This window comes from Phyllobates terribilis, unplaced genomic scaffold (assembly GCF_046119375.1).
Source record: "Phyllobates terribilis strain yellow unplaced genomic scaffold, ASM4611937v1 Scaffold_4096__1_contigs__length_65126, whole genome shotgun sequence".
Lineage (NCBI taxonomy): Eukaryota > Metazoa > Chordata > Amphibia > Anura > Dendrobatidae > Phyllobates > Phyllobates terribilis.
In genome coordinates, this window is record NW_027366848.1 from 51,849 (window position 1) to 65,127 (window position 13,279).

Genomic DNA, 13,279 nt, shown 5'->3' on the forward strand with positions numbered 1-13,279 from the left:
CATTACATTACTGATCCTGAGTTACATCCTGTATTATACTCCAGAGCTGCACTCACTATTCTGCTGGTGCAGTCACTGTGTACATACATTACATTACTGATCCTGAGTTACATCCTGTATTACACTCCAGAGCTGCACTCACTATTCTGCTGGTGCAGTCACTGTGTACATACATTACATTACTGATCCTGAGTTACATCCTGTATTATACTCCAGAGCTGCACTCACTATTCTGCTGGTGCAGTCACTGTGTACATACATTACATTACTGATCCTGAGTTACCCCCTGTATTATACTCCAGAGCTGCACTCACTATTCTGCTGGTGCAGTCACTGTGTACATACATTACATTACTGATTCTGAGTTACCTCCTGTATTATACTCCAGAGCTGCACTCACTATTCTGCTGGTGCAGTCACTGTGTACATACATTACATTACTAATCCTGAGTTACCTCCTGTATTATACTCCTGAGCTGCACTCACTATTCTGCTGGTGCAGTCACTGTGTACATACATTACATTACTGATCCTGAGTTACATCCTGTATTATACTCCAGAGCTGCACTCACTATTCTGCTGGTGCAGTCACTGTGTACGTACATTACATTACTGATCCTGAGTTACCTCCTGTATTATACTCCAGAGCTGCACTCACTATTCTGCTGGTGCAGTCACTGTGTACATTACATTACTGATCCTGAGTTACATCCTGTATTATACTCCAGAGCTGCACTCACTATTCTGCTGGTGCAGTCACTGTGTACATTACATTACTGATCCTGAGTTACATCCTGTATTATACTCCAGAGCTGCACTCACTATTCTGCTGGTGCAGTCACAGTGTACATACATTACATTACTGATCCTGAGTTACCTCCTGTATTATACTCCAGAGCTGCACTCACTATTCTGCTGGTGCAGTCACTGTGTACATACATTACATTACTAATCCTGAGTTACCTCCTGTATTATACTCCAGAGCTGCACTCACTATTCTGCTGATTCAGTCACTGTGTCCATACATTACATTACTGATCCTGAGTTACTTCCTGTATTATACTCCAGAGCTGCACTCACTATTCTGCTGGTGCAGTCACTGTGTACATACATTACTGATCCTGAGTTACATCCTGTATTATACTCCAGAGCTGCACTCACTATTCTGCTGGTGCAGTCACTGTGTACATACATTACATTACTGATCCTGAGTTACATCCTGTATTATACTCCAGAGCTACACTCACTATTCTGCTGGTGCAGTCACCGTGTACATACATTACATTACTGATCCTGAGTTACCTCCTGTATTATACTCCAGAGCTGCACTCACTATTCTGCTGGTGCAGTCACTGTGTACATACATTACATTACTGATCCTGAGTTACCTCCTGTATTATACTCCAGAGCTGCACTCACTATTCTGCTGGTGCAGTCACTGTGTACATACATTACATTACTGATCCTGAGTTACATCCTGTATTATACTCCAGAGCTGCACTCACTATTCTGCTGGTGCAGTCACTGTGTACATACATTACATTACTGATCCTGTATTATACCCCAGAGCTGCACTCACTATTCTGCTGGTGCAGTCACTGTGTACATACATTACATTACTGATCCTGAGTTACATCCTGTATTATACCCCAGAGCTGCACTCACTATTCTGCTGGTGCAGTCACGGTGTACATACATTACATTACTGATCCTGAGTTACATCCTGTATTATAGTCCAGAGCTGCACTCCCTATTCTGCTGGTGCAGTCACTGTGTACATACATTACATTACTGATCCTGAGTTACATCCTATATTATACTCCAGAGCTGCACTCACTATTCTGCTGGTGCAGTCACTGTGTACATACATTACATTACTGATCCGGAGTTACATCCTGTATTATACCCCAGAGCTGCACTCACTATTCTGCTGGTGCAGTCACTGTGTACGTACATTACATTACTGATCCTGAGTTACATCCTGTATTATACTCCAGAGCTGCACTCCTATATGGTGCAGTCACTGTGTACATACATTACATTACTGATCCTGAGTTACCTCGTGTATTATACTCCAGAGCTGCACTCACTATTCTGCTGGTGCAGTCACTGTGTACATACATTACATTACTGATCCTGAGTTACATCCTGTATTACACTCCAGTGCTGCACTCACTATTCTGCTGGTGCAGTCACTGTGTACATTACATTACTGATCCTGAGTTACATCCTGTATTATACTCCAGAGCTGCACTCACTATTCTGCTGGTGCAGTCACTGTGTACATACATTACATTACTGATCCTGAGTTACATCCTGTATTACACTCCAGAGCTGCACTCCCTATTCTGCTGGTGCAGTCACTGTGTACATACATTACATTACTGATCCTGAGTTACATCCTGTATTATACTCCAGAGCTACACTCACTATTCTGCTGGTGCAGTCACTGTGTACATACATTACATTACTGATCCTGAGTTACCTCCTGTATTATACTCCAGAGCTGCACTCACTATTCTGCTGGTGCAGTCACTGTGTACATACATTACATTACTGATCCTGAGTTACATCCTGTATTACACTCCAGAGCTGCACTCACTATTCTGCTGGTGCAGTCACTGTGTACATACATTACATTACTGATCCTGAGTTACATCCTGTATTACACTCCAGAGCTGCACTCACTATTCTGCTGGTGCAGTCACTGTGTACATACATTACATTACTAATCCTGAGTTACCTCCTGTATTATACTCCAGAGCTGCACTCACTATTCTGCTGGTGCAGTCACTGTGTACATACATTACATTACTAATCCTGAGTTACCTCCTGTATTATACTCCAGAGCTGCACTCACTATTCTGCTGGTGCAGTCACTGTGTACATACATTGCATTACTGATCCTGAGTTACATCCTGTATTATACTCCAGAGCTGCACTCACTATTCTGCTGGTGCAGTCACTGTGTACGTACATTACATTACTGATCCTGAGTTACCTCCTGTATTATACTCCAGAGCTGCACTCACTATTCTGCTGGTGCAGTCACTGTGTACATTACATTACTAATCCTGAGTTACATCCTGTATTATACTCCAGAGCTGCACTCACTATTCTGCTGGTGCAGTCACTGTGTCCATACATTACATTACTGATCCTGAGTTACTTCCTGCATTATACTCCAGAGCTGCACTCACTATTCTGCTGGTGCAGTCACTGTGTACATACATTACATTACTGATCCTGAGTTACATCCTGTATTATACTCCAGAGCTTCACTCACTATTCTGCTGGTGCAGTCACCGTGTACATACATTACATTACTGATCCTGAGTTACATCCTGTATTATACTCCAGAGCTGCACTCACTATTCTGCTGGTGCAGTCACTGTGTACATACATTACATTACTGATCCTGAGTTACATCCTGTATTATACCCCAGAGCTGCACTCACTATTCTGCTGGTGCAGTCACTGTGTACATACATTACATTACTGATCTTGAGTTACATCCTGTATTATACTCCAGAGCTGCACTCACTATTCTGCTGGTGGAGTCACTGTGTACATTACATTACTGATCCTGAGTTACATCCTGCATTATACTCCAGAGCTGCACTCACTATTCGGCTGGTGCAGTCACTGTGTACATACATTACATTACTGAACCTGAGTTACCTCCTGTATTATACCCCAGAGCTGCACTCACTACTCTGCTGGTGCAGTCACTGTGTACATACATTACATTACTGATCCTGAGTTACATCCTGTATTATACTCCAGAGCTGCATTCACTATTCTGCTGGTGCAGTCACTGTGTACATACATTACATTATTGATCCTGAGTTACATCCTGTATTATACCCCAGAGCTGCACTCACTATTCTGCTGGTGCAGTCACTGTGTACATACATTACATTACTGATCCTGAGTTACATCCTGTATTATACTCCAGAGCTGCATTCACTATTCTGCTGGTGCAGTCACTGTGTACATACATTACATTATTGATCCTGAGTTACATCCTGTATTATACCCCAGAGCTGCACTCACTATTCTGCTGGTGCAGTCACTGTGTACATACATTACATTACTGATCCTGAGTTACATCCTATATTATACTCCAGAGCTGCACTCACTATTCTGCTGGTGCAGTCACTGTGTACATACATTACATTACTGATCCTGAGTTACATCCTGTATAATACTCCAGAGCTGCACTCACTATTCTGCTGGCGCAGTCACTGTGTACATACATTACATTACTGATCCTGAGTTACATCCTGTATTATACTCCAGAGCTGCATTCACTATTCTGCTGGTGCAGTCACTGTGTACATACATTACATTACTGATCCTGAGTTACATCCTGTATTATACTCCAGAGCTGCACTCACTATTCTGCTGGTGCAGTCACTGTGTAAATACATTACATTACTGATCCTGAGTTACATCCTGTATTATACTCCAGAGCTGCACTCACTATTCTGCTGGTGCAGTCACTGTGTACATACATTACATTACTGATCCTGAGTTACATCCTGTATAATACTCCAGAGCTGCACTCACTATTCTGCTGGTGCAGTCACTGTGTACATACATTACATTACTGATCCTGAGTTACATCCTGTATAATACTCCAGAGCTGCACTCACTATTCTGCTGGTGCAGTCACTGTGTACATACATTACATTACTGATCCTGAGTTACATCCTGTATTATACCCCAGAGCTGCACTCACTATTCTGCTGGTGCAGTCACTGTGTACATACATTACATTACTGATCCTGAGTTACATCCTGTATTATACCCCAGAGCTGCACTCACTATTCTGCTGGTGCAGTCACTGTGTACATACATTACATTACTGATCCTGAGTTACATCCTGTATTATACTCCAGAGCTGCACTCACTATTCTGCTGGTGCAGTCACTGTGCACATACATTACATTACTGATCCTGAGTTACATCCTGTATTATACTCCAGAGCTGCACTCACTATTCTGCTGGTGCAGTCACTGTGTACATACATTACATTACTGATCCTGAGTTACATCCTGTATTATACCCCAGAGCTGCACTCACTATTCTGCTGGTGCAGTCACTGTGTACATACATTACATTACTGATCCTGAGTTACATCCTGTATTATACTCCAGAGCTGCACTCACTATTCTGCTGGTGCAGTCACTGTGTACATACATTACATTACTGATCCTGAGTTACCTCCTGTATTATACTCCAGAGCTGCACTCACTATTCTGCTGGTGCAGTCACTGTGTACATACATTACATTACTGATCCTGAGTTACATCCTGTATTATACTCCAGAGCTGCACTCACTATTCTGCTGGTGCAGTCACTGTGTACATACATTACATTACTGATCCTGAGTTACATCCTGTATAATACTCCAGAGCTGCACTCACTATTCTGCTGGTGCAGTCACTGTGTACATACATTACATTACTGATCCTGAGTTACCTCCTGTATTATACTCCAGAGCTGCACTCACTATTCTGCTGGTGCAGTCACTGTGTACATACATTACATTACTGATCCTGAGTTACATCCTGTATTATACTCCAGAGCTGCACTCACTATTCTGCTGGTGCAGTCACTGTGTACATACATTACATTACTGATCCTGAGTTACATCCTGTATTATACTCCAGAGCTGCACTCACTATTCTGCTGGTGCAGTCACTGTGTACATACATTACATTACTGATCCTGAGTTACCTCCTGTATTATACTCCAGAGCTGCACTCACTATTCTGCTGGTGCAGTCACTGTGTACATACATTACATTACTGATCCTGAGTTACATCCTGTATTATACCCCAGAGCTGCACTCACTATTCTGCTGGTGCAGTCACTGTGTACATACATTACATTACTGATCCTGAGTTACATCCTGTATTATACTCCAGAGCTGCACTCACTATTCTGCTGGTGCAGTCACTGTGTACATACATTACATTACTGATCCTGAGTTACATCCTGTATTATACTCCAGAGCTGCACTCACTATTCTGCTGGTGCAGTCACTGTGTACATACATTACATTACTGTTCCTGAGTTACCTCCTGTATTATACTCCAGAGCTGCACTCACTATTCTGCTGGTGCAGTCACTGTGCACATACATTACATTACTGATCCTGAGTTACCTCCTGTATTATAATCCAGAGCTGCACTCACTATTCTGCTGGTGCAGTCACTGTGTACATACATTACATTACTGATCCTGAGTTACATCCTGTATTATACTCCAGAGCTGCACTCACTATTCTGCTGGTGCAGTCACTGTGTACATACATTACATTACTGTTCCTGAGTTACCTCCTGTATTATACTCCAGAGCTGCACTCACTATTCTGCTGGTGCAGTCACTGTGTACATACATTACATTACTGATCCTGAGTTACATCCTGTATTATACTCCAGAGCTGCACTCACTATTCTGCTGGTGCAGTCACTGTGTACATACATTACATTACTGATCCTGAGTTACATCCTGTATTATACTCCAGAGCTGCACTCACTATTCTCCTGGTGCAGTCACTGTGTACATACATTACATTACTGATCCTGAGTTACATCCTGTATTATACTCCAGAGCTGCACTCACTATTCTGCTGGTGCAGTCACTGTGTACATACATTACATTACTGATCCTGAGTTACCTCCTGTATTATACTCCAGAGCTGCACTCACTATTCTGCTGGTGCAGTCACTGTGTACATACATTACATTACTGATCCTGAGTTACATCCTGTATTATACTCCAGAGCTGCACTCACTATTCTGCTGGTGCAGTCACTGTGTACATACATTACATTACTGATCCTGAGTTACATCATGTATTATACTCCAGAGCTGCACTCACTATTCTGCTGGTGCAGTCACTGTGTACATACATTACATTACTGATCCTGAGTTACCTCCTGTATTATACTCCAGAGCTGCACTCACTATTCTGCTGGTGCAGTCACTGTGTACATACATTACATTACTGATCCTGAGTTACATCCTGTATTATACTCCAGAGCTGCATTCACTATTCTGCTGGTGCAGTCACTGTGTACATACATTACATTACTGATCCTGAGTTACCTCCTGTATTATACTCCAGAGCTGCACTCACTATTCTGCTGGTGCAGTCACTGTGTACATACATTACATTACTGATCCTGAGTTACCTCCTGTATTATAATCCAGAGCTGCACTCACTATTCTGCTGGTGCAGTCACTGTGTACATACATTACATTACTGATCCTGAGTTACATCCTGTATTATACTCCAGAGCTGCACTCACTATTCTGCTGGTGCAGTCACTGTGTACATACATTACATTACTGTTCCTGAGTTACCTCCTGTATTATACTCCAGAGCTGCACTCACTATTCTGCTGGTGCAGTCACTGTGTACATACATTACATTACTGATCCTGAGTTACATCCTGTATTATACTCCAGAGCTGCACTCACTATTCTGCTGGTGCAGTCACTGTGTACATACATTACATTACTGATCCTGAGTTACATCCTGTATTATACTCCAGAGCTGCACTCACTATTCTCCTGGTGCAGTCACTGTGTACATACATTACATTACTGATCCTGAGTTACATCCTGTATTATACTCCAGAGCTGCACTCACTATTCTGCTGGTGCAGTCACTGTGTACATACATTACATTACTGATCCTGAGTTACCTCCTGTATTATACTCCAGAGCTGCACTCACTATTCTGCTGGTGCAGTCACTGTGTACATACATTACATTACTGATCCTGAGTTACATCCTGTATTATACTCCAGAGCTGCACTCACTATTCTGCTGGTGCAGTCACTGTGTACATACATTACATTACTGATCCTGAGTTACATCATGTATTATACTCCAGAGCTGCACTCACTATTCTGCTGGTGCAGTCACTGTGTACATACATTACATTACTGATCCTGAGTTACCTCCTGTATTATACTCCAGAGCTGCACTCACTATTCTGCTGGTGCAGTCACTGTGTACATACATTACATTACTGATCCTGAGTTACATCCTGTATTATACTCCAGAGCTGCATTCACTATTCTGCTGGTGCAGTCACTGTGTACATACATTACATTACTGATCCTGAGTTACCTCCTGTATTATACTCCAGAGCTGCACTCACTATTCTGCTGGTGCAGTCACTGTGTACATACATTACATTACTGATCCTGAGTTACCTCCTGTATTATACTCCAGAGCTGCACTCACTATTCTGCTGGTGCAGTCACTGTGTACATACATTACATTACTGATCCTGAGTTACATCCTGTATTATACTCCAGAGCTGCATTCACTATTCTGCTGGTGCAGTCACTGTGTACATACATTACATTACTGATCCTGAGTTACCTCCTGTATTATACTCCAGAGCTGCACTCACTATTCTGCTGGTGCAGTCACTGTGTACATACATTACATTACTGATCCTGAGTTACCTCCTGTATTATACTCCAGAGCTGCACTCACTATTGTGCAGTGTCAGAGCTGACTCTCAGCTGTTAGTGTGAAGGGGTCACAAACTTTACCCAATAATATTGGTGGATTCTGTGTTCTCTGTACCTCAAACTCCATGTTGGCGATCTCGAATATCTGCAGCTCTTCCGAGTGGTCGGTGTCCTGGTCCTCGGGCGGCTGCTTAGTTATAGATGTGGATTCTTTCTTCCCTGAAGAAACAGAGACACAACAAGCCCAGGGAAACCGTCAGTAGTGGAGCGGCACACACGGACACAACAAGCCCAGGGAAACCGTCAGTAATGGAGCGGCACACACACGGACACAACAAGCCCAGGGAAACCGTCAGTAGTGGAGCGGCATACACGGACACAACAAGCCCAGGGAAACCGTCAGTAAGGCTGTGTTCACACGATGCGTATTTCATGCGTTTCCGCGGCGTTTTTGCAGTTGCGTAAACGCCGCGGAAACGCATGAAAAACGCATGGTAGAAGGGAAGCAATGTTCCCCAATGGAAATCCGCATGTGCTGTGCCCATGATGCGGATTTTTCCGCAGCGTTAGGGTATGTGCACACGATGCAGAAATGAAGCAGAAAATTTCTGCATCATTTCTGCATCTCCCTGGCAGATTGTGCATGCGTTTTTCCTGCAGAATACATGCGGATCCACATGCAGATTCACATGCGTTTCCGCATGCAGATTGACAAGCGCTTTCCAGGCGATTTTAGCATCACCTGGAAAGTGCTTGACAACTAGGTCACACTATATAAATCCATGCAAACAGCATGGATTTATACAGTGTGAACCGAGAGAGTGTATATACTTACCTCTGATGGCCCGCGCTGTCCTGCTCACTCCGTTCTCCCGGCTGCCGGCAACTTTGAATTGAAAGACCTGCCGACGTCAGCGTCACGTGACCCGTCACATGACTCTGACGTCACCGCAGGTCCTACAACTCACTGCAAGTGCCGGGAACCAAGCGGGAGCGCTGCGCGGGCCGACAGATGGTAAGTATATATATATTTTTTATTTTATTCTTGTTTTACAGCTTTTTTAATGGTACCTGGGTGTGGAGGAGACTCTCCTCTCCTCCACACCCGGGTACCATCCGCACATTAGAACGCACCAATTACACAAGTACAGATGCTGTCTTGCGGAATTGGCGCGTTCTAATGCAAGTCAATGGCGGCGAAATCGCCGCGTTTCCGCAAAATTAATTGACATGCTGCGGATTTTTGACCGCAGCGTTAACGCTGCGGAAAAATCCGCATCATGGGCACAGCACATGCGGATTTCCATTGGGGAACATTGCTGCCCTTCTACCATGCGTTTTTCATGCGTTTCCGCGGCGTTTACGCAACTGCAAAAACGCCACGGAAACGCATGAAATACGCATCGTGTGAACACAGCCTTAACGCTGCGGTCAAAAATCCGCAGCATGTCAATTAATTTTGCGGAAACGCGGCGATTTCGCCGCCATTGACTTGCATTAGAACGCGCCAATTCCGCAAGACAGCATCTGTACTTGCGTAATTGGTGCGTTCTAATGTGCGGATGGTACCCGGGTGTGGAGGAGAGGAGAGTCTCATCCACACCCAGGTACCATTAAAAAAGCTGTAAAAAGAAGAATAAAATAAAAAATAAATGTATTCTTACCTTCTGTCGGCCCGCACAGCGCTCCCGCTTGGTTCCCGGCACTTTGCAGTGAGTTGTAGGACCTGCGGTGACGTCGGCAGGTCTTTCAATTCAAAGTTGCCGGCAGCCGGGAGAACAGATTGAGCAGGACAGCGCGGGCCATCGGAGGTAAGTATATACACGCTCTCGGTTCACACTGTATAAATCCATGCTGTTTGCATGGATTTATATAGTGTGACCTAGTTATCAAGCACTTTCCAGGTGATGCTAACATCGCCTGGAAAGCGCTTGTCAATCTGCATGCGTTTTTTCTGCCAGGGAGATGCAGAAATGATGCAGAAATTTTCTGCTTCATTTCTGCATCGTGTGCACATACCCTAATGGAGCGGCACACACAGACACAACAAGCCCAGGGAAACCGTCAGTAATGGAGCGGCACACACACGGACACAACAAGCCCAGGGAAACCGTCAGTAGTGGAGCGGCACACACGGACACAACAAGCCCAGGGAAACCGTCAGTAATGGAGCGGCACACACAGACACAACAAGCCCAGGGAAACCGTCAGTAGTGGAGCGGCATACACGGACACAACAAGCCCAGGGAAACCGTCAGTAATGGAGCGGCACACACAGACACAACAAGCCCAGGGAAACCGTCAGTAATGGAGCGGCACACACGGACACAACAAGCCCAGGGAAACCGTCAGTAATGGAGCGGCACACACAGACACAACAAGCCCAGGGAAACCGTCAGTAGTGGAGCGGCATACACGGACACAACAAGCCCAGGGAAACCGTCAGTAATGGAGCGGCACACACACGGACAAAACAAGCCCAGGGAAACCGTCAGTAATGGAGCGGCACACACGGACACAACAAGCCCAGGGAAACCGTCAGTAATGGAGCGGCACACACAGACACAACAAGCCCAGGGAAACCGTCAGTAGTGGAGCGGCATACACGGACACAACAAGCCCAGGGAAACCGTCAGTAATGGAGCGGCACACACGGACAAAACAAGCCCAGGGAAACCGTCAGTAATGGAGCGGCACACACGGACACAACAAGCCCAGGGAAACCGTCAGTAATGGAGCGGCACACACGGACACAACAAGCCCAGGGAAACCGTCAGTAATGGAGCGGCACACACGGACACAACAAGCCCAGGGAAACCGTCAGTAATGGAGCGGCACACACGGACACAACAAGCCCAGGGAAACCGTCAGTAGTGGAGCGGCACACACGGACACAACAAGCCCAGGGAAACCGTCAGTAATGGAGCGGCACACACAGACACAACAAGCCCAGGGAAACCGTCAGTAGTGGAGCGGCATACACGGACACAACAAGCCCAGGGAAACCGTCAGTAATGGAGCGGCACACACGGACAAAACAAGCCCAGGGAAACCGTCAGTAGTGGAGCGGCATACACGGACACAACAAGCCCAGGGAAACCGTCAGTAATGGAGCGGCACACACAGACACAACAAGCCCAGGGAAACCGTCAGTAGTGGAGCGGCATACACGGACACAACAAGCCCAGGGAAACCGTCAGTAATGGAGCGGCACACACGGACAAAACAAGCCCAGGGAAACCGTCAGTAATGGAGCGGCACACACGGACACAACAAGCCCAGGGAAACCGTCAGTAATGGAGCGGCACACACGGACACAACAAGCCCAGGGAAACCGTCAGTAGTGGAGCGGCACACACGGACACAACAAGCCCAGGGAAACCGTCAGTAATGGAGCGGCACACACGGACACAACAAGCCCAGGGAAACCGTCAGTAATGGAGCGGCACACACGGACACAACAAGCCCAGGGAAACCGTCAGTAATGGAGCGGCACACACACGGACACAACAAGCCCAGGGAAACCGTCAGTAGTGGAGCGGCACACACGGACACAACAAGCCCAGGGAAACCGTCAGTAATGGAGCGGCACACACGGACACAACAAGCCCAGGGAAACCGTCAGTAATGGAGCGGCACACACGGACACAACAAGCCCAGGGAAACCGTCAGTAGTGGAGCGGCACACACGGACACAACAAGCCCAGGGAAACCGTCAGTAATGGAGCGGCACACACAGACACAACAAGCCCAGGGAAACCGTCAGTAGTGGAGCGGCATACACGGACACAACAAGCCCAGGGAAACCGTCAGTAATGGAGCGGCACACACGGACAAAACAAGCCCAGGGAAACCGTCAGTAGTGGAGCGGCATACACGGACACAACAAGCCCAGGGAAACCGTCAGTAATGGAGCGGCACACACAGACACAACAAGCCCAGGGAAACCGTCAGTAGTGGAGCGGCACACACGGACACAACAAGCCCAGGGAAACCGTCAGTAATGGAGCGGCACACACAGACACAACAAGCCCAGGGAAACCGTCAGTAGTGGAGCGGCATACACGGACACAACAAGCCCAGGGAAACCGTCAGTAATGGAGCGGCACACACGGACAAAACAAGCCCAGGGAAACCGTCAGTAATGGAGCGGCACACACGGACAAAACAAGCCCAGGGAAACCGTCAGTAATGGAGCGGCACACACGGACACAACAAGCCCAGGGAAACCGTCAGTAATGGAGCGGCACACACGGACACGAGCCAGATGATGATATATTTTGCACTACATTAAATATGCTTTTTTTTTTGCTTTTAATTTTTTTTTCGTTTCACCTTTTTAGAGCAAAAAGTCAGATAATCCTTTAGCATGCTGCAGGCTAAGGCCACGTTCACACGCTCAGTATTTGGTCAGTATTTTACATCAGTATTTGTAAGCTAAAACCAGGAGTGGAACAATCAGAGGGAAAGTATAATAGAAACGCGTCACCACTTCTGGATTTATCACCCACTCCTGGTTTTGGCTTATAAAATACTGATGTAAAATACTGAACGTGTGAACGTGGCCTAAATCTTCATCTGCACAGAAGTACGAGATCAATTCATCTAGAGCGCAGATAAAGTGCAGCCTGCACCGCGCTATCCCGCAGCCTGCACCGCGCTCCGCGCTATCCCGCAGCCTGCACCGCGCTCCGCGCTATCCCGCAGCCTGCACCGCGCTCCGCGCTATCCCGCAGCCTGCACCGCGCTCCGCGCTATCCCGCAGCCTGCACC

The 13,279-nt window shown here is 46.1% G+C and overlaps 1 protein-coding gene across 1 annotated transcript in view; it reads right to left on the reverse strand.

Moving 5' to 3' along the window:
* The window catches only part of LOC141248826 (telomeric repeat-binding factor 2-interacting protein 1-like), a 39,867-nt gene extending 31,130 nt beyond the window's left edge, over positions 1 to 8,737 (reverse strand). Inside the window, exon 1 of the mRNA XM_073669458.1 lies at positions 8,622 to 8,737. Coding sequence (XP_073525559.1) covers positions 8,622 to 8,633 — 12 coding nt within the window. The 5' untranslated portion in view covers positions 8,634 to 8,737. The remainder of the gene's footprint in view (positions 1 to 8,621) is intronic.
* Positions 8,738 to 13,279: the final 4,542 nt, after the last annotated feature.